Source organism: Myotis nattereri (genome assembly GCF_964212035.1).
Source record: "Myotis nattereri genome assembly, chromosome: 17".
Lineage (NCBI taxonomy): Eukaryota > Metazoa > Chordata > Mammalia > Chiroptera > Vespertilionidae > Myotis > Myotis nattereri.
Genome location: NC_138092.1, coordinates 11703120 through 11729838, shown reverse-complemented (window position 1 = coordinate 11729838; position 26719 = coordinate 11703120). Strand labels below are relative to the sequence as shown.

General features: G+C 38.5%; 1 protein-coding gene across 1 annotated transcript in view; it reads right to left on the bottom strand.

Annotated features, from left to right (window-relative positions):
• Window positions 1-26719, bottom strand: part of VPS13B (vacuolar protein sorting 13 homolog B) — a 610900-nt gene that overhangs the window by 350013 nt on the left and 234168 nt on the right. Inside the window, exon 22 of the mRNA XM_081111114.1 lies at window positions 8257-8384. Coding sequence (XP_080967240.1) covers window positions 8257-8384 — 128 coding nt within the window. The remainder of the gene's footprint in view (window positions 1-8256; window positions 8385-26719) is intronic.

Below are 26719 nucleotides of genomic sequence, written 5' to 3'. Positions count from 1 at the left end.
GTTCTAACAGAATGAAACGTTCTCTGTATGAACTTATTTCATCCTTCAGGAAACAGTTTTAAAAAACACACAAAAATAAGGAAACATTTCAGGGTGTGATTTCATTCACATTTTCTTTTTATTCAGAATTCTTTAATATTTACCATGAACTGATTTGGAAGTCGAGAACACAGAGACAAAAGACATAGTCCCAGCACTTAAAAAAACTTGAAATAATAGGGTTTTTAAATACTTATAGCCTTAGAATTTTCACCAGAACACAAGCTCTATAATTCTAAACATGGCCTATTTTGTTCACTCTACAGTGTTAGTACATACTATAATGCCTAGCATATACCAGGCATTAAACAAATGAACACAATTATTTTTGTTAGCATCAGATACAGATGTTAATTAAAATAACTGTTTGATGATGTTCATCATTTCATTCCACAGAGACAATCTGGTAGGGTAATTTATTTTATTAATCTTCCCCAGAGGATATGTTTTTATTGATTTTTAGAGAGAGAAGAAGGAAGAGAGAGAGAGAGAGAGAGAGAGAGAGAGAGAGAGAGAGAGAAACATCAACTGGTTGCTTCATGTACGCATCTCGACCAGGAATAAACCCGCAACCTAGGTATGTGCAATGACTAAAAATTGAACTCACAACCTTTTGGTCTATCGGACAACATTCCAACCAACTGAACCACTGGGCCAGGGTAATTTTTAGGGCAATATAAAAAATTGACTTATCAACAGATGGGTTCAACTCCACCCTGGGACCTTCGACAAGTTATTTAACTTGTCCATGACTTCAGTCTTCTCATGTGTAAGTGGAGTGAAATCAGCATTGACATAAAGATGTAACATAATAAGTTCCACCTAAATGTTTGCTCAGTAAATAAAGTCAATAAACATATACTAAATATCTACTACAAGCCAGATCCATAAAATATATTAGCCTCAGGGACTTAAAGATGTACACAGTCCTTTTGTTTTCAAATGCTCTTGCTTGTGAATGAACTATCTACGTACACAGAGTTGACCCAAACATTCCATTTGTACTACAACAAATATACAAATATTACCCAAATCATAGTTTTGCTATTCTATAAATCCTCACTACACTATGAAAATACTCTGGGTGTGTTATATGTAGTAGAAATCTAAATGTACTCTTTTAGGGCAATAAGTTAAAAACCTCAAAAGTGAGCCCTGGTTTCTTCTTTTCCAGAGTGAGTGTTATAAATCTCCATACTCTGCCTATACTTGTCAGGGAAAGACATAAAGAGACTAGTAGATTTGTATTCTAGACTTCCTCCTGCTAATAAAGTTGTTACTTTCTCAATGTGTATAAAAAAATAGGTGCTGTTTGCAAAGTTTTAAGCATTATAGGTAAAAAGTTAATTTTTAGAATTAAGATTATTAACCACTGATTGGTCCAGTGGTTTGCAACCTTCCTAATGCCGCGACCCTTTAATACAGTTCCTCATGTTGTGGTGGCCCCCAACCATAAAATTATTTCGGTGCTACTTCATAACTGTAATTTTGCTACTGTTATGAATTGTAATATAAATATCTGATATGCAGGATGTATTTTCACTGTTCGCGACCCACAGGTTGAGAACTTCTGGGACTCTAATCTGAAATGCCTGATCTTATTTAATCCTGGAGATAAGCCAGGAAGTCCAATGGACATGAGAACATCAAGTGCATCATGCAGTATGATTACAGCATCACGGGTCATAGTCTATATGTAATTCCTGGGAGAAAAAATTCAACTGGTCTACCTTAACTGATTATGTGGAACCTGAAATATTTAGGTATTCTAAGAAAAATCATACAAACTGTGGGAAGTCGTTCCCTGAAGGAATAACAGAGCATTATCAAAAAAAAAAAAAGGGGGGGGGGAGACAATGATGCTTAGTATAGAAAATAAAGAGTCCATTACACTATACTGTACACTCAGAAGACTTCAGAAAGTACAAAAAACACACCCAGGAAATGACATGGGACAGCAACATTATCTTCAATGTAAAACAGGGGAAAACTGAGCTGATCTTGGCAAACACCAAAGCAATGTTCTCCGTTATTAGTGAATCCCAGGCCAGAGAATTTTATTTTGTCAACTGCATGTCACTACCAATTATGTGCTTCTGAACAAAAAGGTAGTGTTTGAAGTATAAAACACAGGATCTTCGCTTCAGCAGATAAAGAAAAACTGCAAAGAACAACTGAGTTTATGTTAATCTATTGTGGAAAGGCCACAAAACCAAGTTCATATTTTTTACAAAATTGTTCAAAAATCCATGTAGTACTATAAAACCCACTACAATGAAGTGTGAAAGTTCCATTTCCAAATGAAAAAGAAATATTGTTTATATCTTTATGCAATTTAAGTCTTTCTATCATAAATAAAAAAGAACATGGGCTTAGAAAACATCAACTTTGGCTTCAAAATCAACTTCCCAGAAACTCTGACTCCAAACACATTTACTTGTTCAAACTTCTACTAAAAGCATAATCCTTTGATGGCTTTAAGTTATGATATTCTGTTTTACCTGATGACAACTTCAGGGTTTTCTGTTTTATATTTTGGTTCATAAAACATTTTGGAAAATGGAAACTACTCTTAAAAAAACACCTCAAAATTTTAGGGCCCATTTTTAATCATTTAATCAAGTTTTTATCTTCTAACTTTTCCACAATAAACTCATATCTGGAAATGTCTAAATACATAGCATGTATAATATAGGGCTGAGACTAGGGTGAAGCAAATAAAGTACCTAGATCTATTCAAGATAATCTATACAACGATATATCGTTTAGTACTCCTGTAATTATATTTACTTATGCCCAATAAGCTGAGTCAAAAGAGAAACATAAGACTAAACTGTACACTTAAAAATGATAAATTTCATGGTACGTGTATTTTACCAGTACTAAAATTTTTAAAAAGAAGAAAAAATGAGGAACATCAGTATCTCTACTTACAACTTATCCATAATGTCATATACTATTAATTTCACTGTTGGTGATAAACTAATGAGGTTACTACATCTTAAATAAACAAAAAAAAACCAAAGAATCCCACAAAAATGTTAGAATTGGAAACAATCAAAAATTATTTAATCTAACCATTTCATATTGTAGATTAGCAAAGTAAAGCTCATAATTAACATCCAGAATTTGATACTGCTGACCATTGTCTGATAGAAATTCTACATACCTTTGGCTTTATTAACTCTCCCACCTTTCCTCCTACATTCTGATCACTCCCTTACATTCTGATCACTCCCTTACTTCAGGGACATTGTCTTTTCTACTGACTACTTTAAAATTGGTATTCCCTGGGCCCATTGCTCTCTAAATTTTACATACTTTTTTGAATGACCCATCCACCTGGTTTTAACCATCCTATATAATAAAAGGTTAATATGCAAACAGACCGAAGGCAGAACAACAGAACAACTGAAAAACCAGTCACTATGACGTGCGCTGACCACCAGGAGGCACACGCATAGCATGGTGGGCATTGGCCGCAGCAGGATGGTGGAGCAGGTGAGTGGGGGCACCAGACCAAGGTGGGGCGCTGGTTGCTGTCATCGGGCGAGCCTCTGGTGGTTACTGAAAATTCCCAGGGCCCCGATCACCCCTGAGGGCTTTTCCACCTCCTCCTGCTCCTGAAGGGTGATGGGGCAGCACCGCCCACTCGCACCCGCTGCTGGCACCAGTCCCAATTGCTCTGCGCCATCAGCGGTAGTGAGTGGGGCGGCACGGTCAGCATGTGGGAGTAGCAACAGCAGGGGTGGGGCTGCCAGCAGACAGGGGACCAACAGAGGACCAGGGCCCCAGTGGGAGGGGTGGGGCGGGGCTGCGGAGGATGGGACAAGACCCGCCCCTGTGCCCACCACAGCCTCAGGGCCCAAAGTTCCTTTCAAGATGCACGAATTCATGCACTGGGGCCCTAGTATGTAAAGATTGTATCTCTATTGTGAATCTCTTTTTTAATCTGTAGATAGGAATATCCTACTATCTAAGAGGTAGCTGGATATTTTACAGGCACTTCAAATGCAAGTGTAAATTCAATCTCCCTATCTGACCTAAACACTGCCTAAAAAGCTTTTTCTATCATTAATGGCATCACTAGCCAAAACCAGAATGTAGAATACCACTTAACTTCCTTTCTCTCATCCTCCAAACCCATTAGTCACTTGGGCCTCCTGGGGATCACTATGCAACTGGGCCTACTGTCCAGTGTTTTGAAATCATTATGTAACATCCTTTGTCCATATTTGGTTGTTCCAAGTAGCAAGATAAATCTTGTCCCTGCTACTTCACCTGGGCAGAGGAGGATGTTCTCCAGTATATCGTACATTGTGGAAGGTTCATGTGCCTACGGTGAGCTTACAAGAACCATAAAGATTTCTTACATCATCTGGAATCATAAATTTTAAGATTTTCCTAGAGCTGTCAAATAATCACGTAACATAATACTATCTTTTTTTTAAATCTTTTATTACACAACTACTCAAAATGATATCATTAAGGGTAGTCACACTAAATGTCATTTTTGGCTGTGTATAATGGACAAATGGAATAAGGTTACTTTTAATAAAACTACTTATATCATGAAGTAAATTTTAGGACCAAAGTAAACTTCAAACAGCTAAATATTCTTGATATTTATTATATTCAAAATAATGTAATAGTGTCATCCAGTTCTTCTACAAATCAGTAAACACTTACTCAATGGGACAGGATTTAAATTCATCACATTCCCATTTCTCCTTAGGCCCCTAAGAGTTTCTAAGGGATCCCTCTAAGAGAGGCTTCCAAAAGGTGCTTTCCCATACAATGGTTCTTTGCTTTTTGCCTGCTAAACCAAGAGAACTAGTATGTTTCTTTCATCACCTCAGCATTTAGCTTGATACATAATAAAAATTAAATGCTGAATGTGAGAATAAATGAAAGAATAATAACTGAATTCCATAATCTATTGCTACCAAACTGTTTTTAAAAGTGAACAAATTTAGCCCTAGTCGGTTTGGCTCAGTGGATAGAGCATTGGCCTGAGGACTGAAGGGTCCTAGCTTTGATTCTAGTCAAGGGCACATGCCCGGGTTGTGGGCTCAATACCCAGTAGGGGGCGTGCAGGAGGCAGCCAATCAATGATTCTATCATCATTGATGTTTCTCTCTCTCCCTCTCCCTTCCTTTTTGAAATCAATAAAAATATATTTTAAAAAAGTAAACAAGTTTATTCTAGGGCATTAAAAGGTTAGTATGCTTATGATTATTAGGTACTTACATTTTAATGGAATTTTTAAAAGATATATCATTTATCAGGAAAGATATATATATATACACACACACACACACACATAGGGTAAAGGAGTTCAAATAAATGGTGACAAAAGAAGATTTGACTTTGAATGGTAAACACACAATGCAATATACAGATCATGTATCATAGAATTATATATTTGAAACCTATATAACTTTATTAACCAATGTTACCCCAATAAATTGAGTAAAAAGAAAAACAACTAAAAAAAAGAAGAAAAAAAGAAAGGATATATGGAATTTCAGAAAGCCAGGAGGATATATTAAGGAGCAGTAGGACCTTAGAGAAATTCCTAAAATTATATTCCAACTTCATCATGAACTCCAGGGCTATCTCTGAGGAGACTACAGGCAATTTATTTTAAAAAGACACATAAGCTCCAAGAGACCTGCTATAGACCCACTATAATAGAACATATTTGTAAAATGAATGAATGTTATAAAAGCTTATTTGGTATCGAAACACTTTCAGTAGAATAAAGAAGGAAAATTGAGCAAAAAAAGAAAAGAGTTGTGTTACTTAGAAGAGAAAACAATAGATTAAAAAAAGTAAAAAGAAGGCAAATTTTATCTAGCAGGCTAGACATCAAAATTCAAGGGAGATATTATCCATAAAGGTATATTTTACGCTGAATAAGTCTCAGAAAATAAAAATATAGTTTTCCTTCCACAGTTCTTAGTCAGAATTCAGTGAAAACCGAATACCACTAACTCCTGAAAACAACTGGCTTAAAGTGCTAAAGAAAAGCATGATGAACAAGGAAAAGCACTTGTGTGACATCTCATATTTGGATTATTCCTTTTTCTATAAAACAGTATTGTGTCAAACCATAATTCAGAACTTCTACAATCAGATAAATTCACTATTATTTTCATAATTATTATAGTAGAGATATGGGCTTTTCATAGTTACTCATCTTCTCAACTACTTACTAGTCATTATGGTATTTACCTTTAATGACTGCTAAATACACCACAGATTACTCTTTCTAAAAGACCACTAAAGTAGTATGTTACAAGATGATATGTAGTAGTCATCAGTAAGAAACACTTACTTTATTGGTGATTTAAACAGAAATAGAATATATTAAATCAGTGAAATTAGAAGAGCATATAAAGGCATTATCTAGAAACACAAGAAAGAGGACTTCTCAAGTGATTTTCTTGTGAACACAGACTAGCGTAAGCTGAGAATACAGATTGAGTTTGACCAAACGGAGGGAATATAACCGAAATAAAATTGCCCATATGCTATTCTCATTTCCATCAATAATGAGTCTCTTTGAGATTAAAGATTTTATCATAATAAAAACTACATGTATTTAAGTGAATTAATATAAATAGTAATCAGGAACAAAACCACAAATGGTCTAATTAAGCTCTAACATGAACAGGGCACAGATAAGTGTTTATACAAGTACCAAGTGATAAATAATGAAAGAGATTATATATAAGGAGATAGTGTTTTATTATAAAGAGATTAACAATGAATATAAATGTTCAGCAACATCTTAAGAGTACTGTGTATCTTCTGCGTCTACAATCACATACAGCATAAAGGCTCTAAATGTTTCCTGCTTTCCTGCTGACTCATCCATCCTATCTGATGCCACCAGTGCATAGAAAGAAAAGGAGAACTGAGGAACCAACACAAGGAGCTATTAGTACTATATAAATTGTGAAAGGCCTCATGCTGGCTAAGATTGGTGAGACATAGCTGATGTCTGTGAGAAAGTCATATTTCCTGCAAGGTAAAGAGTTAAAACAACCACAAAAGAATGAGAAAACATACTTTTTTCCTCCACTCTACTCTTAATTTTCTTACAAGCAACATGCTCAGAAAAGAGAGGCTGTAAAGAATTGCCAATATCCAGGTTATTGGTTCTTGTATTAGATAGTATTTCAAGTAATCACATTCCCTAACTGATACTAGGCAACTGCAATAGTTGTTAGATATGTTTCTAAAAAGTTTGAATAGGTAAGTTTTCATTATAGTAATCAGAATATATTATAATTAAACATAACGTCTGTATTATTTTTCTATGCTGCATAACAAATTACTGCAAGTGTAGTAGGTAAAAACAGCACATATGCATTATCTTGCCATTTCTGTGGGTGAAGCATCCTGGTATAATTTGTAGATCATCAACCTTGCACTTGTTCTTTATGTGAGAGCAACTTATTTCGCAATTTTCTATCTTAAACATAAGTGGAAAGCCCCATTACTTAGGTATTACTGTCTGGCATACATAAAATCATATAAAGATGACTTTGATATCAATCTTTCATATTTTATTCAAAGAGAAAAAATTCGATACAAACCTTTAAACATGTGTAACTGTTGAGTTACTTTTACCTAATTCCTGTGAGAATCAATAAGCATTTAATTGTGCATTTTCATCACATAAAACGTGACATATCTAATCAAGTAAGTAAATAGTTATATTTATCATCTTCATATTTAATTTGTGACTAGGTAGGAAAAATATTTAGATAACCCTTTTATTTTAATTTAATTCCAACTAAGTTTTTATCTCAGTACGAGATAAGAATGTGATCTGTACATTAGGCATTTAAATTCTTTCAAATAATGCTTAAGAGAAATAAAAATGTAGTGTGAATTTTTTAATTCAAGGTACATCTTAAAATTTTTCTATTTTTATAGCTTCAAAGAAAGAAGTAAAATGAATTTTTTTAATTCAAGAAACATCTCAAAATTTGTGTATTTTTAGAACTTTATCAGAAAGTTCATGTAATATGTGTTTCACACCATTCTGTTAATAACATGCAAAGTGCACCAATAGTCTTCATCTTAAATTAAGGAAATAAAATGATTTCCATAAGTGTTACCAATGAAAAAATATTTACCCATAAAAAGGTGCTGAAAATTAAAAAGGCCATGTTAGCACAATATTTCTAAATTTTATTTTACCTGCAATGTGAGCCTCTTTACAGCATTCCATACTGCTCCAATAAATTCTTTCATTCTTTCTTCAGGACTTCTACAGCCTTCAGTTATACTCAGCATGGCCTTCACAGGAACTGACAATGGTCTGGATTCTAAGGATAAGAACAGCTAGTTATTTAACAAAAATGTACCTGGTAATTAAAAAATATACAGAAAATATTTTCAAGTTTATTTCTTTCCTTGCTTAAAATTAAAACTACATGGGATTATAATATAGCAAAGGTCGTTTTATCTTATAGAATTACTTATACTTGCAACTATTCAAACATAAGCAAAATGAAACTGTTAAAAGTCAGGAGGGTGTTGGTTAATCTTGTTGGGGATTAAAGACTGGAAGGTGGGTTTGTGGAGCAACAGGGGTTTTATTTATTGAATACTTGGATGTACTCACTTTGCAAAAATTAAGTTGTAACCAAAAAGTCTTTCCATCTCTCGATAAAAACTTTACTTGAAAAAAAATTCAACTACATGGTACCGGATTCACACAAAATTGATGGGAAATGGGTCTTCCCATATGTGAATATTCTTGATAACAAAAGCTTACCTATAGACCCTCTCAATTCTAAAAATTGACTTTGATGGTAACCAAAAGAAGTGTGTGATTGCATAAAAGGCATATTTATATATTAAGAAAATGAAATGTGATATTTCATTCTCTGTGTTATTAAAAACTTTGTTTATGTAAAATATATTAGAGATTTTCAACAGTTTTTATAATGTAAAATTTCAGAAATTACTTAATAATTTCTAACATACCTAGAAGGTTCACATATACTTAATAATTTCATATAAATGCAAACATAATTTATATGTTTAATTTTAAGTAGCATAAAATAAACCAATCAGATCATGCTTTACAAGACTTTTACTAAATTAAGTTTGATGATGCTAGAATGTTCTCCAAGGTAAGGGATACCATATCACCACTAGGAGAATGACAGTTGCTATATAGACATCCCTCTTCTCCCAACCTGGTATCTATTTGCATTTATACTTAAATTTATAATACCTTAAAGCAAGGAGCACAGACCTTTTTTTTCTCATACTTATAATTCCACAGTCTATATCTACCACATCATGCATATTAGAAATTTTAAAAATGTTTGTTTAAAAGAAGACTTTGGGAGACATCCATGAGCAGAGTATTCTAGGCAGATAGAACAACAATGCAGAACTGCTAAGTTAGGTGTGAGCTTAGGATGATCAAGAAACAGGAAAGAAGATGCAAGGGTGGCTAAAGCAGAGTTGATGAGAGGTGTAGGAGACAAGGCTGGAGCTATCAATAGGGACCAATCATCCAGACCCCTTACAAAGGCCCTGGGAAGGAGGTTGGGTTTTACACTGAGGGAGCTGGGATATGATAGTGGATTCTAAATACAGTCATATTTTGAAAGAATTTCTCTGGCTGCTATATAGAAAACAGACTATATGGATCAAACATTAAAAGAGGAAAACAACTTGTGAGAGATGATAGCAGCAATAGAACTAGTAAGAAGTGGTGAAATTCTGTAACTATTTCAGCAATATAGCTAATCCTATCTAATAAAAGAGAAACATGGTAATTAGCGTACGACCGCTACCCTTCCCATTGGCTAATCAGGGCGATATGCAAATTAACTGCCAGCCAAGATGGCGGCAGGCAGCCAGGCAGCTTAACCTGAACATGAGGCTTGCTTGCTTCAGTGACGGAGGACTGCAACGTTCCCCGCCTGCCTTGCCGGCCTCTGAGTTTGCAGTTTGAAACATTGTAACAAATATAGAAGCTAAACAAAACCCCAGAAACCAGCTTCAGCCGGCCGGGATCTCAGAGCTGGAGTTGATACAGAGTTTCGATTATAGAACCTAAACAAACCAGATACCAGCTTTCAGCAGCTGAGGCCTCAGAGCTGGAGCCAGAGCTAAAGCTGGCCCAGAATTTTAAAAAAAGGAAAAAAAGGAGCAGTTGGGAGGTTCAGCCCTCAGCCCCTCACCCACACTGGCCAGGCACCCCAGTAGGGACCCCCACCCTGAAGGGTGTGTGACCAGCTGCAAACAGCCATCATCCCCTCACCCACGCTGGCCAGGCACCCCAGTGGGGACCCCCACCTTGATCCAGGACACCCTTCAGGGCAAACCAGCCAGCCCCCACCCATGCACCAGGCCCCTATTCTATATAGTAAAAGGGTAATATGCCTCCCAGCACCAGGATCAGCAGAGCCACGAGGCCTCCCGGCACCGGGATCAGCGTGACAGGGGGCAGCGCCCAAACCCCCTGATCGCCCTGTGGCTCTGTGTGTGACAGGGTACGTCGCCCCAACCCCCTGATCGGCCCTGCTCTGTGTGTGACAGGGTGCGACGCCCCAACTCCCACACCCCACGGGCCCTGCTCTGTGTGTGACGGGGTAGAGCCATAACCTCCCCATCAGCCCTGCCCTGAGTGTGAGAGTGGCGGCGCCCCAACCCCCTGATCGGCCCTGCTCTGTGGGTGATAGAGGGTGGCGCCCCAACCTCCCCTCCCCGCACTGGCCCTGCTCTGTGTGTGATGGGGTAGAGGCATAACCTCCCCATCGGCCCTGCCCTGAGTGTGACAGTGGTGGCTCCCCAACCCCTGATCAGCCCAGCTCTGTGTGTGACAGGGGTCGGTGCCCCAACTCCCCTATCGGCCCTACTCTGTGAGTGACAGGGGGGAGCTCCTCAACCCCCTGATGGGCCCTGCTCTGTGCGTGACAGGGGGGAGCTCCCCAACCCCCTGATCAACCCTGCTCTGTGCGTGACAGGTCGGAGCTCCCCAAACCCCTGATTTACCCTGCTCTGTGTGTGACAGGGTACAGAGCCCCAACCCCCCTGATGGGCCCTGCTCTGTGCGTGACAGGGGCAGCGCCCCAACCCCCTGATTGGCCCTGCTCTGTGAGCGACAAGGGGTGGCGCCGCAACCTCCCCATCGACCCTGCCTTGAGTGTGACAGGGGGCGGTGGCCCAACCCCCCAATCGGCCCTGCTCTGAGCCCGACCAGGGGCTGCACCTAGGGATTAGGCCTGCCCTCTGCCACCTAGGAGCAGGCCTAAGCCAGCAGGTCTTTATCTCCCGAGGGGTCCCAGACTGCAAGAGGGCACAGGCCGAGCTGAGGGACCCTCCCCCCCCCCCCCCACCGAGTGCACAAATTTTTGTGCACCGGGCCTCTAGTCTTATGTAATAAAAGCCTAATATGTAGGCCGAAACCGGTTTGGCTCAGTGGATAGAGCGTCGGCCTGCGGACTGAAAGGTCCCAGGTTCGATTCCGGTCAAGGGCACGTACCTGGGTTGCGGGCATATCCCCAGTAGGAGATGTGCAGGAGGCAGCTGATCGATGTTTCTCTCTCATCGATGTTTCTAACTCTCTATCTCTCTCCCTTCCTCTCTGTAAAAAATCAATAAAATATATTTTAAAAAAAAATAAAATAAAAAAATAAAAATTAAAAAAAGCCTAATATGTAAACTGACCAAACAGTGGAATGATTGGTGGAACGACCAGTCAACTATGACACACACTGACCACCAGGAGGCAGATGTTCAAAGCAGGAGCTGCCCCCAGCTCCCAGGCTCCAGGCCAGCCAAGGCAGGTGCCAGTGGGGTCCCCCCGATTGTCCTGCCAGTTGGCCTGTAGAGGGAGGCACCAGCAGCAGCGGTAGGGGGCGGGGCCGGAGGGTGAGGCCAGCAAGTGGGGGGTGCCAGCCTAGCCAAGGTGGGTGCCAGTGGAGGACCCCTGATCATCCTGCTGATCGCCCCACAGATCGGCCCTGATTACCGGCCAGCCCTAGGGACCTTACCTGTGCATGAATTTCATGCACTGGGCCTCTAGTATTATAATAAATACCATGATATTTATTATCAGAGGATTTACTGATGGACAAGATGCATAATAAAAGAAAAAAACAAGCCAAGATGACTCCAAGGTTTTAGGTGTAAGCAATAGGAAGAATGAAACGGTAGGAGGAAAACTGAGAAAAAAAATAAACTTAAATCCTGTCAAGTTGAGATTTCCATTAGATACAGAAATGAGGATATCAAGGTGGCAACTGGATAAATAACTATAAAAAATAAAATATATGGACAGATAATTCAAAGAAAAGTATAATTTGGCCAGTAAACTTATTAAGAGATGCTCAACCTTGCTAACAAAGAAATAAAACTTAGGACAATAATCAGTCATTCTTTTCAACTGTCATGTTGGCAAACATGGTAATGAGTGAATTTGCATGTTTACAAAATTTGTCATTATTGAAGCCTCTTCTAAGAAGGTTTCATATACAGGAAATATAAAGAATCACAACAAAGGGCCAATCTGTACGTATCAGAATTTAAAAATGCATTTCTTACAAAATAATCCCATTTTTAAGAATCTATGCTACAAGATATTAAAACATATATGAATGCATGCATACAAACAATTTATAAAGGATGTTCAATACCAGCAGCATTATCTGAAAAAGGAAAAGAAAAAAGGAAAGGAGTAAGAAGGGGAAGAGAAAATGCTAAGCAACTTATCTCCTCATGAAAACAAAATGCTTCAATTAACTTTGGGAAACCTGCAATAAAGATTATCATTCAATTATTTTAAATGAGGAATAACTAAAGGTATGACAGAAAACATATTATGTTATCTTGTGAAGTGAAAAAATATATATGTGTAGCATAAACCAAATATGTTTTGAAAACAGTGTGAGTTTGAGTTTGAGCATGTACTGTCTACCACATAAAGAGGAAAAGTTACAGAAGAGTAAAAAGTAAAGTTTTTACAGTGGTTAACTCCAAGAAGGGTAAAACAGAATTTATAAGGGTACTTAATTCTTTACTCCTGATATTTCCAAATTAAATGTTTTATAACAATGAATTAAATGTTATAATTTTTAAAAACAAAACACATATTTACTTACGACTCACTTTGACTTCATTGCTTTTCTTTTGTACACTAGTCGTTATGAAAAGAAAATGGTTACCTAAACTTATTGTAGAACTCTACCAATTAAAATAACTAACTTAAAGGTAGACCAATTACACCAAAACTGACACATGGATGTTTATAGCACCTTTACTAATAATTAACAAAATCTGGAAGCTGCTAGGATGTTCTGCGGCAAGTGAATTGATAAACTCTGTCTCCAGAAAACAGAACATTATTCACCCCATATAAAAGAAGTGAGCTATCAAGCCGTGAAAACACATGGAGGATATTTAAATGCATATCACTAAATGAAAGCAGCCAGTCTGAAAAGGCTACACACCACATAATTCCAAGTATGTGACACTGTGGAAAAGGGTGTAACTATGGGGACAATAAAAAATGCATGGCATAGGAGTTAGGAAGTACCGAGGATTTAGGTCAGTGAAACTACCCTGAATGAAACTACAATGGCGGGCATCTGTCATTATAAATCTGTCCAGACCCCTAGAATGTACAGCACTAGTGAACCCTAATGTAAGCTACGGACATAGGTGATTAGAATGTGTCAATATCAGTCCATCAATTATAACAATGTACTACTTTGGTGGGGGACGTTGGTAACTGGAGAGGCTATGCATGTGTGGAGGCAGGGGGCATGTTGTAAATCTAAAACTGCTCTGAAAAATAAATACTACAAAAAATGTTCAAAATTATTTAAAACAATGAATACCAAAGGTTTATACAAAAGTTGGTCATGATCAAATTTTCAAAATCTACTGATACAGAATATCAGTGTTATATAAATACAATTATTATAAATTAAAAATAAATCCATCTAAGAAATGCTAATATTGCCAAGCAATTTGGACACCATTACAATTTTGTGAAGCAGTATTATAAGTAATTACAAAACCAAAAGAGCCACATGTTTATCATAAATGCTCTCTCCTCTAATATATAATAAAAAATAATTAAAGGATCTGAAATCTGTCTATAACAGCCGTGGGCAAACTATGGCCCACGGGCCGGATTCAGCCTGTTTGGAATGAATAAAACTAAACTAAAAAAAAAAAAAAAAAAAAAGATCGTACCCTTTTATGTAATGATGTTTACTTTGAATTTATATTAGTTCACACAAACACTCCATCCATGCTTTTGTTCCAGCCCTCCGGTCCAGTTTAAGAACCCATTGTGGCCCTCGAGTCAAAAAGTTTGCCCACCCCTGGTCTATAACCTCAAAGTGCTGCCCAAAAAGCTATGACAAACATAACTTGTTAAAAACTCTGATTAAATAGCATTATCTGACTATTAGATGTGTAAAAGCACATATTCTGGGTAATTTTCAATCCATAATATTTTCTAAAAGATAACAGGAAGAGAAGTTGGTTTTTTCTAAAGGGACAATTTTTTTCTGTAGTTTTATGTATTTTACAGGTAGGATATTTATACTTTATAAAACTTCCAATCTTGATCCATATTTAATTTAACCAAAACCTCCGTAACACCTGCTATAAGCCAGGTACCACTGTGTTTTATAATTATCCACCCAAATATCTGATGTAGCAAAAATACCCTAAAAGATTATGTACACCAATTTAAAATGTACCAAAAACTGCTAACTTCTCCTAAATATTTGATGCATATCCCTAGGAAATCTGGTAACAGATATGAAAAGTTATAGGACATCAACTTAAATAAATTATCAGACAGGGGGCAAAAAAGGTTAAGGAATAAGATTGTTAAGCTCTTAAATAAGAATAATGAAAGAAAAAGGTTTCATTCATTCACACAATAATTACTACATATTTGATCAATGCCAGAAATAGTTGTTAGATTTCCAGGAGTACAGAAGTAAGTCAGTCAGATATGGTCCTTGATATACATTCCAGATGAAAAGACATTAAAAAAAAAAAAGAATGGGAATATCATAAGTGTTGTGAGGAAGAAAATAGGAGTGTTAAGGTAGGAAATCTTGAGGAAGTGGCACAGACCTATGTTAAAAAGGCTGAATAGGGATGGTTTCTTTACTGAAAGGTTAACATCTAAACTAAGACTTGGAATATGAAAAATGCACAGCTATGAAAAGAGCAATGGAAACAATAGAAAGAGCATATGTAAAAGATCCCAGGCAAGAAAAAGCAGAGTGTTTGAAGACATACAGAGGGTGAGTGTAAGAAACAATGACCAAAGATGGGCTGAAAGAACCCTGCAAAGACTGGAGCAGGTCAAACTATGCAGACCATGTGAGGGAGCTTGGACTTTATCTTAACTGCCATAAAAAGTCACTAAAGTGTATAAAGCAGGGAATAAAATGATCCAAGTTAGATTTTCAATAACATGATTTGCTGTCATCTGGAAAGTGAATTAGGGAAACTGAGATCACATGATGAGACAATTTGGAATTGACACCAGCGAGACTAGTTAGGATAGCCTTACATTACTCCATACAAGAAATTATGTGGCTCAGAGTAGGGATGCTGCATACAAACAGACTAAAATAAAAAGATTCAAGATACCACTTACAGGCAGAATGGACAGTAAAAGAGACACTTGGGATAAATCCTCGGTTTCAGCCTTAAGTAACGTGGTCAGTGGTATTGTGGGAAGAGATACATAGTTGTACACATTTCATACATGTTAGACTTGAGCAGCCTGGAACATACCTGAGATGTCTAGGCAATTGGACATGAGACAACTTTAAGAGAGAGAGAGAGAGAGAGAGAGAGAGAGAGAGAGAGAGAGAGAGAGAGAGAGAGAGAGAGACTGGTATAACAAAACAAGTGAGTTAAGGCAAATGTAAAATACAAAGATCATCAGAGTGAAATAAATGTTAGGTAAGCATGAATGGAAATACTAAGTTTTAAGGCAACTTTAAGACCATTAAGATCAAACAGAGAAAAGAAAAAGTAAAATTTACTTCCACGTCAGAAGCCAATAGATGAAGTAACGTTCACCTTGCTTGAAGCCTATGCTTTTCCTTTTAAAATAGAAACATATTAAAAACATGATCTTTACTTTCTATTTGAATTGTGGTGAGGTGTGTGTTTTTTTTTCCCCAGCTTCTTTATTACCTTTTATTTTTATTTTTTAAAGATATTTTTATTTATTTCAGAAAGGAAGGGAGAGGGAGGGAGAGAGATAGAAACATCAATGGTGAGAGAAAATCATTGATCGGCTGCCTCCTGCACACCCCCAACCAGGAATCAAGCCCGCAACCCGGGCATATGCCCTTGAACGGAATCGAACCTGGGACCCTTCAGTCTGCAGGCCAACATTCTAATCTCTGAGTGAAACCAGCTAGGGCTTGAACGGTTTTTTATTATTTTAAAGAACTTTCATATATCTTACTTTAGTTAAGTCCTCTACTAAAGTCTTATAAGAAGACGTAAATCTATGAGATATTATTGGGTATATTTAACAATTTATAAATAAAGAAAATGTGGCTTTCTGGGGTTAGCTTGACACACTGGACCAAGGTCAAAACCTAGGTTTTTTGGTCCCCAGTCTACTGGTTTTTCTAACATATCTTCCTAATTCTTGATCTATATTTTATACTAATCATTATTTTTGGCAACTTTATTCAGCAATATAAATTCAAATAGCTTGAAGAGAAAAATGACCTTTATATAGTAATACTATTTTTAAATTTCTGGAGTTTAGATAACATATAAAGCTTTAAACAACTTGCCTTAGAAACTGCAATAATGCCTGAGACATTTCATCAAAATACAAACTCCATTTGATACTATCACCCCTGAAAGCCCCTCGGGAAATAATGGCTTTTGGATTCTGCAAGTCAGCGTGACATGGCATGCAAAATTGCATCTCATGCTGAGCCAACCAGGAAAATATATGTCATCACTATGTGACATTCAGAATTTCATCTGGAAACTATAATCTTGTTCTGACTGCTACAAAGGGGAGGCGAAGGGAGATTGCATACAAAACAATTTGGTTGAATTTTTGCTGAATTCTTGCCAGTTCATGTAAAAACTAGAAGTAGTAGAAGAACTCTATATTAAAAAAATTTCAATGTACTCATTATCATCACAGTGTGCTCTCAAACAACTTTAAAATGAACTCAGTTTAAGTCATATCTTAACTCGAATTAAGGAATCACTGGAAAAATATTTGCAATAAAACAAAGTTACAAAATTAATAAATTGTGTAAAGCAAAACTGTATTGTTCAAAACTGTACACAGCAAAAACACTTCCTAATTCCTTTCCCCTAATTGAACAAACTCTAGGTTAATAAACAAACAAACAAAATGTTATAAAGTCTGCAATCTATCTTATAAATACCAAGTCTTTCTATTCTAGGTTCTTTTCCCTCTGTATACCGGTTCATGTATACAATACACCTTCATAATCCATTTACCTTATTTCCACCAAAACAGAAATTTGTGAATGTGATTTAGTCTAAGTATTATATAATCAAAATGTTGTATTTTAAACCTGCTGAGACTAACAGTAAAGAGAAAGTTTAGTAGACATAAACTGGAATAGATGACCGGCTCTCCCCAGGAGCCATGTTTCTGCTACACCTACATTTTCTAGTAAGACACCTCATCCCCCTGAACACGGAGATGGATGCATGACTCATCGTAGGCTGCCACAGTATCTAACTTCCCTGGCCCCAGTGATTGTCCAAGATGTGTGCACATAATCTAAGATAGACCAAACAAAATCTTCCTCAGGTATGTTTTCAAAAGGTAGTGGATACAATCTCTTCCTTTTTGGTCTTAGGGAGTTACATATGTGAGTCCAGAGGTGCCATAGCTGTGTATACAGGGGTGTCAAGAAACCTACTAGTATGTTCAGTAAAAGAAAATTAAGCCAACACAAGAAGACAAAATCCTGATGATGTAGATTCTAGTTATAGGTCATTCCAAAGAAAAGATCTATCTTTGCCTCTTTTACTATTTTGGTTATAGGAATCCATATATATCACTGACTTTTTTTTTTTACTTAAAATCATTTCAAAATAGTTTCTATCTCTTGCAATCAGAGTTCTTTCTAATTTAGAAGGTAAAAGGGGGATAAATGGAGATGGAAGAAGACTTGACTTTGGGTGGTGAACACACATTGTAGTATACAAATGCTGTTCAATAGAATTGTACAACAGAAACATATATCACTTTATTAATCAACATCATCCCAATAAATAAAAATTAAGAAGAAAAAAAAACACATGTCTTCCCTAGTAAAGGAATCATCTATTAATTAGGGGCTCGGCGGGAAACCAGGCAATATGATAGTGGTTGTAACGGCCCAGTCCTTTCATTACACAGCCTGCATAGGCTTCAAATGTCTCCAAATGCTTTAAGCGTATTATCGCCTTCCTCCCAATCTCCCAGACTCACTTCCTCAGGAACTATTCAACCTCACTGCCCATTGAGCTAACCTGCCTCTCACTCCTTTCATTAACATATTCAGTGATCATTATCCAGATGAGTCCCTGCCTAAATCTCCGTATTTGGAGACGCTATTGATTTCTTACTTCTCTCAACTTTTCTCTGGCATTCAGGACATTTCTTGATCTACATTAGGAAATACTTTCTTCAGTTTTACTTCACTTCGAGGGACCCTCCAACCTGGACCCTATATGAGGGACTTTCTGTAGGTGACCCTAAAATTTCAAAATAATAGCTGAGGATTGACTCAAGGAGTCCTCAGGTGAACACACTAGGAATTAAAGAAATTTAAGTATGTGATAGTGCCAAGTGAGTAGCACAATTATCAGATATATGTATAAAAATTATCATTCAAATGACCAAGGAATATTTCATGAAACACAAACAAAACTCTAGGTATTAAGAAACTTTCATCTGTGGCTACAATCATCTAGAATAACGCTGTTATATCGCATAATTATCTGGCATCTGTTGAAATCCTTTAGGAAACTAAGTTTAGAATTGTCTGATTATAAATTACTAGAGGCCTGATGCACGAAGATTCGTGCAAGAATGGGCCTTCCTTCCCCTGGCTGTTGGCACCGCCTTCGCTCTGGCCTGGAGCTGCCTTTCCACCTTCCCGCACTGCCCAGAGGCCCGGAGCAGCTGGGGTAGTGCAGAATGCATGCATGGTCGCCACGGAAATTAGTCCGTCATCTTTGTTGGGTTAATTTGCATACACACTCCTGATTGGTTTGTGGGCGTCACAAAGGTATGGTCAATTTGCATATTTCTATTTTATTAGTGTAGATTAAGGGTCCTCAAACTACGGCCCATGGGCCACATGCAGCCCATCAAAAACATTTATCTGGCCCGCCAGGTGTTTTTGCCACCACTGCCTGTTGCTTAGCAGCTGACTAGTTTTTTTTTAAACTTTAGTCCAGCCCTCTAACTGTCTGAGGGACAGTGAACTGGCCCCCTATTTAAGAAGTTTGAGGACTCCTGGTGTAGATGTTCATTGCTCAGAATAATGTAGAAAAAACATATTTTTCTATAAATTTTAGGATTAGAAATAACAATACATTTTCTTACAAAGTATAAAAGGGAAAAAACAATTTAATAAAGCTATATTTTCATTAAGTACTCATTACTTTCTGAATGATATTTTCAAGTTGTTTTATTTTATACTAGAGGCCCAGTGCACAAAAACTTGTGCACTCGGGGGGGAAGAGGGGGTCCTTCAGCCCGGCCTGTGCCCTCTCGCAGTCTGGGACCCCTCGGGAGATAATGACCTGCTGGCTTAGGCCTGCTCCCGGGTGGCAGAGGGCAGGCCCAATCCCTAGGTGCAGCCCCTGGTCAGGCTCAGAGCAGGGGCGATTGGGGAGTTGGGGCGCTGCCCCGACATGCACAGAGCAGGGCGGATTGGGAGGTTGCGATGCCACCCTCAGTCATGCTCAGGTAGGGGCGATTGGGGGCTTGGGGCACCGCCCTCTTTCACACTCAAGGCAGGGTCGATGGGGAGGTTGCGGCACCACTCCCTGTCACGCACAGAGCAGGGCCAATCAGGAGGTTGGAGCGCTGCCCCCTGTCACTCACAGAGCAGGGCCCATCAGGGGGGTTGGGGCTCCGTACCCTGTCACGCACAGAGCAGGGTCGATCAGGGGGTTGGAGAGCTCCCCCCTGTCACACACAGAGCAGGGCTCATCAGGGGGTTGGGGAGCTCCCCCGTCATGCACAGAGCAGAGCCCATCAGGGGGTTGGGGAGCTCCCACCTGTCACTCACAGAGTAGGGCCGATAGGGAAGTTGGGGCACTGCCCCCTGTCACACAAAGAGCAGGGTGGATCAGGGGGCTGGGGTGCCGCCCTCTATCACCCACAGAGCCGGGCTGATCAGGGGTTTGGGGCACCGCGACTCTCACACTCAGGGCAGGGCCTATGGGGAGGTTATGGCTCTACCCTGTCACACACAGAGCAGGGCCCGTGGGGGTGGGGGGTTGGGGCACCGCACCCTGTCACACAAAGAGCAGGGCCGATCAGGGGTTTGGGGCGCCGCACCCTGTCACACACAGAGCCACAGGGCGATCAGGGGGTTGGGGAGCTCCCCCCTGTCACGCTGATCCTGGTGCCGGGAGACCTCGCTGCTCCGCTGATCCTGGTGCTGGGAGGCATATTACCCTTTTACTATATAGAATAGGGGCCTGGTGCATGGGTGGGGGCTGGCTGGTTTGCCCTGAAGGGTGTCCTGGATCAGGGTGGGGGTCCCCACTGGGGTGCCTGGCCAGCCTGGGTGAGGGGATGATGACTGTTTGCAGCTGGTCACACACCCTTCAGGGTGGGGGTCCCTACTGGGGTGCCTGGCCAGTGTGGGTGAGGGGCTGAGGGCTGAAGCTCCCAACTGCTCCTTTTTTTCCTTTTTTTAAAATTCTGGGCCAGCTTTAGCTCTGGCTCCAGCTCTGAGGCCTCAGCTGCTGAAAGCTGGTATCTGGTTTGTTTAGGTTCTATAATCGAAACTCTGTATCAACTCCAGCTCTGAGATCCCGGCCGGCTGAAGCTGGTTTCTGGGGTTTTGTTTAGCTTCTATATTTGTTACAATGTTTCAAACTGCAAACTCAGAGGCCGGCAAGGCAGGCGGGGCACGTTGCAGTCCTCCGTCACTGAGGCAAGCAAGCCTCATATTAGTTTCAAGCTGCCTGGCACCGGCCGCCATCTTGGCTGGCAGTTAATTTGCATATCTCGCTGATTAGCCAATGGGAAGGGTAGTGGTCATACGCCAATTACCGTGTTTCTCTTTTATTAGATAGGATGTACTAAACTTCATTTTAAACCTTCTTCTATTCAAAGAAAGAAGTATCATTTAAATCACATTTTATCCCTCACAGAATAAAATCAATTGTGTATTATGCATTAGTGTCTACTCTCATGATTTAATATTTTACAATAAAATTAAATACCTAATTACACAGAAATGGAATTTTATGGTAAACTATCTGATTAAAGAAATTTACACAAAAATATATCTCTTGCACATTAATTCTAATTCCACATTGTATTTAAGAATATGCTTGCTCAACATTCAAGCTTAACCAAATGAAGAATGGCTTAAGCACTTTTAGATGAATAACTATTTTGGTGTGACCCATTTTATTTCTAATCCACAATTTTTAAAAATTAGAAATCCAAAATACATCCGTGCATTCATGAGCAATTATTACTAGCAAAAATTGAAAATCTCCCTACTTGAAACCATCCTAGTAGTATGCTACTTCCTGTGGATAGAATGATTTCTTAAAGCTTTAAAGGACTTTCAAACTTCAAGGAACATATCAAACTGTTTTTTTTCTTGTTCTTGTTTGTTTTTAAAATATATTTATTGATTTCAGAGAGGAAGGGAGAGAGAGAAACATAAACAATGAGAGAGAATCATTGATCGGCCGCCTCCTGCATGCCCCACACTGGGGATTGAGCCTGCAACCCAGAAATATGCCCTGACCCGGAATCGAACCCTGACCTCCTGGTTCATAGGTCCATGCTCAACCGCTGAGCCATGCTGGCTATGCTGTTTTGTTTTGTTTTAAAGGAAGGAATAGTGTAATGTCATGTCTTATTTTCTTAGAAGGAGCATATTTCTTACATGTGAAAAACAAGGGGCTTACCTTCAAAACATACATTTGCTTGCCTCTTACATTCTCTGAAACAGTGCAAGGAAAACAATAGGTATCCTGCATAGATATTTGTTTGAGAGAAGAATAACTAAATTGAATCATAATGGTATATATTCTTATCTTCTTACCTCTGACTCAGAGAAAAAGGCAATTCTCTTGACTGTTAAAACCTACATCAGTTTATATTCTGCTTTATCTGTGATCTAATTGTATAAATTACCACCAACTTCACTGAATCTCCAATTTTTCCTTCTCTCCTCTTTACCTTTCTACAGCTATAGGCATACCCAAGTGTCTGTATAGACAGATATCCTGAAAGAGTGATATACATAAGCTGTCTCTATGTACCCAATTCCCATTCATTCCCTAACAACTACAGCTTCTTGGGCCAAATGACCTTGGTCAAGTGAATTTTTTAGCTTCCCAGTTCTTATGACTCTTACAGTATATCATGAAGTTATTTACCATCATCATCTTGACACCTTTTTTAAATCCTCACCCAAGGATATAATTTAGTGATTTTTAGAGACAGAAAGACACATCATTTGGTTGCCTCCTGTACACACCTTGATTGGGATCAAACTCCCAACCTAGGTATGTGCCTTAATTGGGAATCAAACCCACAACCTTTTCGGTGTAAAGGACAATGCTCCAACCAACTGAGCCACCCGGCCAAGGCTTGACACTTCACACTTCTTTCTATTCTCTCTCTCTCTCTCTCTCTCTCTCTCTCTCTCTCTCTCTCTCTCACACACACACACACACACACACACACACACACACACCCCTTTGTTGTCTACTTCTCAAAATGATGTTTCTCAATCTCCTCCATTGGCTCCTTCTTCTGGCCCTTTCATGAGAAAGTTGCTCAGACTTTACTAGTATATTGAGCTTTCTTCTCACCTTGCTGTGTATGGTCTCCCTGAGAAGTCACATAGGTTCTGTGGCTTTGACTATGATTCATGTTGATGACTCCCAAACCTTTACCTCTCATTGTGAAAGATCCAAGCTACAACTCAGACATGAAAACACTTTTACCAGCTCTGTCTTCTGATATCCCCACTAACACAAAAATATTTATTTTCAAATTCTCTTCCCAAACTCAGCTTGTGACATTTAAGTTATTGTAGCAGAAACTGATAAATCACTTCTAATATTCACTCTCCCTTTCTTTCTTAGCTAGAACCCACACGATTCATCCAGGCACATGGCCTTAAAGAATACAAACTACATTCCTGACACCTCCATGCAGCTAAATATAGTCATGTGACTAGGTTTTGGCCAAGAGTATATAAGCAAAAGTGGAGTGTGCAACTTCTGTATAGTTTTTAAAGAGATAGGGAGGTCCCTCCTCACTCATTACTGCTCACTGAAATGCAGTTATGATAAACCACTGAAGCATCCATTGTGAACCATAAGGCAAATCTGGCATTTGAGGCCACCCATAATGGAATAGGAAAGTACCTGAACTCGAACAGCTCTAACACACCTTGAGGTACCTACCCAAGCTTTCACATGAGAGACAAATAAAATTCAACCTTGTTCAAACTACTGTTACTGAGTGTTTTCTAACATTTTCAGCCAAACTTAACTCAATCTTAAATATTATAGCTACATTCTTAAACTCTTGCTTAGTTTAAAAATACTATGCTTTGAAATGAAGTCAGAAAAAAATGCAATTAGAAAAATTCTACCTGATAACTCAAGTTCATTATCAAATAAAAGATTCTTTTTTAAAAAAAATAGCCTGGAACCTTATGCTATCTGTAATATAAAAAAGTGCTTTTGGAAATTTCAGGATTTTTCATATTTCTCTTTGAGATCTAAATTACATAGTATTTCCATATGCCTGACAAAAAAACTAAACATCTGAAACATCATAATTTTTTATTGGAAGCATCAATAACTCTGAGATATAATTAAGAACATATCAAGAAATAAAAAATATATGCCAATATTAGTGTTTTAACTTTGAGTCTTATCAAAGCAGCACCTAATTGAAGAAAGGCAGAGCCTCCCCTGCTCATCACAGAGGTTAGGAGTTTCCCAGTATATCCATGTCGGTAGCAGTAATACAAAACTATTCACTATATTAATCCTACAGAACTGGGCTGAAATTTTAGAACAATTCCTTGAAAAAAAGAAAAAAAAAGACACACTAAAGTAGGCTGCTTATATATTAGGTATTAGAAGGAAAATAGTGGATGACTGCATTTGCATAGACCTGATTTCTAGAGCTGGTTATAATCCGCCAGTGAGGAACGAAAGAAGGCAAACTATAATTACAGAATGACTACTATAATCTGAAACTTTCATTTAAAAAGTCTGACTAGCCCTGGACCCTGGACAGTGTTGCCCAGTGGTAAGAGCATCAGCCCGTGTATAGAAGGGTTGGGGGTTCGATTCCTGGTCAGGGGCACATACCTTGGTTGCAGGTTCCATCTGGGGACAGGAATCTTGCCCTCTCTATAACTCAATCTCCTTAATTATAAAGTGAAAGGGATAACTTATTCACATAAAAATGTGTGTATATATTCATTCCCATTTGATCATTCCTCAAATACTCCATGGCTCATTCCCTCACTGCTTCAGTATCTGGTAATATGGACTTTCAATGAGGCCTTCCTTGAATATCCTAACTAATTATTGTCCCACAGTTCACTAAAACTCAGGATATTTTTCTTCCTTTCTTCTATGGTCATGTCTTCAAGTTTATTGACTACTTCTTCTGTAATGTCTACTCTACTGCTAATTCTACCCAGGGAGGCTCTCATTTCAGATTTTGCATCTCTAGAGATAGGCTTGGTTCTTTTTTATATGTTCCATTTCTCTCTCAAATGTATTAATATTTTCTTAAATACTTGAATACTGTTTTAAAATCAGTTTTAATGTACAAGTTTTAATATATTTGCTAATTCCATCATCTATGTCATTTCTCAATTTATTTCTGTTGGTTATTTTTTCTCCTGGTCAAAATTTCCTGTTTCTTTGCAGCTCATAGTTGTTGTTGTTATTTTTTCTTTTAGTTCTTTCTTCTTCTTTTTTATTGAATTCATTGGAGTGACACTGGTTAATAAAATACAGGTTTCAGGTGTACAATTCTATAATACATCTTCTGTATATCGAATTGAATGGCTGACACTGATTTTTACATTGTTGCCTGTCTGTATATTGTTGTATTCCTCTTAATAGCACTGAGATTCATTCTGCCAGAAGTTAACCTACTCATTGTTTTAGTTCCTTTTGTAATGCTTGTTAAAGGTGGGTCTAGAGTAGCCTTTACTCTGTGGATAGGTTAGCTCCACTACTGAGACATGCTGCTCTGGGTTCTCTACGATGATCTGAATGATTTCTAAGAATTGTATGCTATGGATAGTAGGAATGTGAATGCCTTCCAGCCCTGTGTGAGCTCTGAGAACCATTCAGTTCACAGCTCCTTAGTCATCCTGTGTCCAATCTTGCGGCGTCTCATCCTATACACCTCACTCATTAGTGAATACTCAAGAACTCTATTGCGGCTTTCTGGGACTTCTTCACTGAATAGCTTTCTCTCTCTGGAATTTTGTCCCCTAATTTTCAGTCATCTCTGCCTCCTTATACTTCTATCCCTGTGCTTCCCATAACGTCAATTCAGCAACACAGCTGAGCTTAATCTGCTATATCCCACCCTGCTCAATTGTCTGGAATGTGCCTACAGCCAGAAAGCCAGGGCAAGCCTAGCCCTCACCTCATTCATTTATTTCCCTTCTGTGAGGGAGCACATCCTATACTGCCTGTTGTCCAATGTGCACAAACTTTTATTTCTCCCATATACTTTGACCATATGTTATTTACAGCAAGAATATAATCCGAATCCCTGTTACTCCATCATGGTCAGAAGTTAAAGTTCCATACTTTTCACTTATGGCATTATCTCCTAAACTTTACATCATTAATGATCACATCTTTATTATTTTGGTAGATGTAATGAGTCAAATTAAAAGGCCTTCTATTATTTTAACTGTGTACTTGCAGAGCTTTAGACTTGATGATAATGAATAGTATTTTTTTAAAGTTATCATTTATGGAGTATCTTGCTTTTTACAGTTTTCATTTCCATTACAGACATTTTTGTCAAGAGCCCCAAATTAATGTTCATAAGGTTTCCAAAACAGAGGGTAAACAGATGTCCTATCTTTTAGGGTTTCCTTGTTTTGAAGGGTATACAGATTCTCTGGAAGACAATTTGGAGTTCTGTAATAATATATTATCTTCATGTGAAACATGACTTGATCCTGGCTTGGCCTGCTCTGCGTGCCTGTATCAGTAAAACAGTGCTGTTCTGCTGTCAACACATTCCAGTCATCAGTCACATGTTCCAGGGCAGCGAGCTACTTTACCCTGGTTAATTGAGACTGGAAGAAGATGTCTGCTTCATCTTGAAAAATTAAAAACCAAAATCAAGCCTGGTGTTTATCAGCTAGCCTCCATC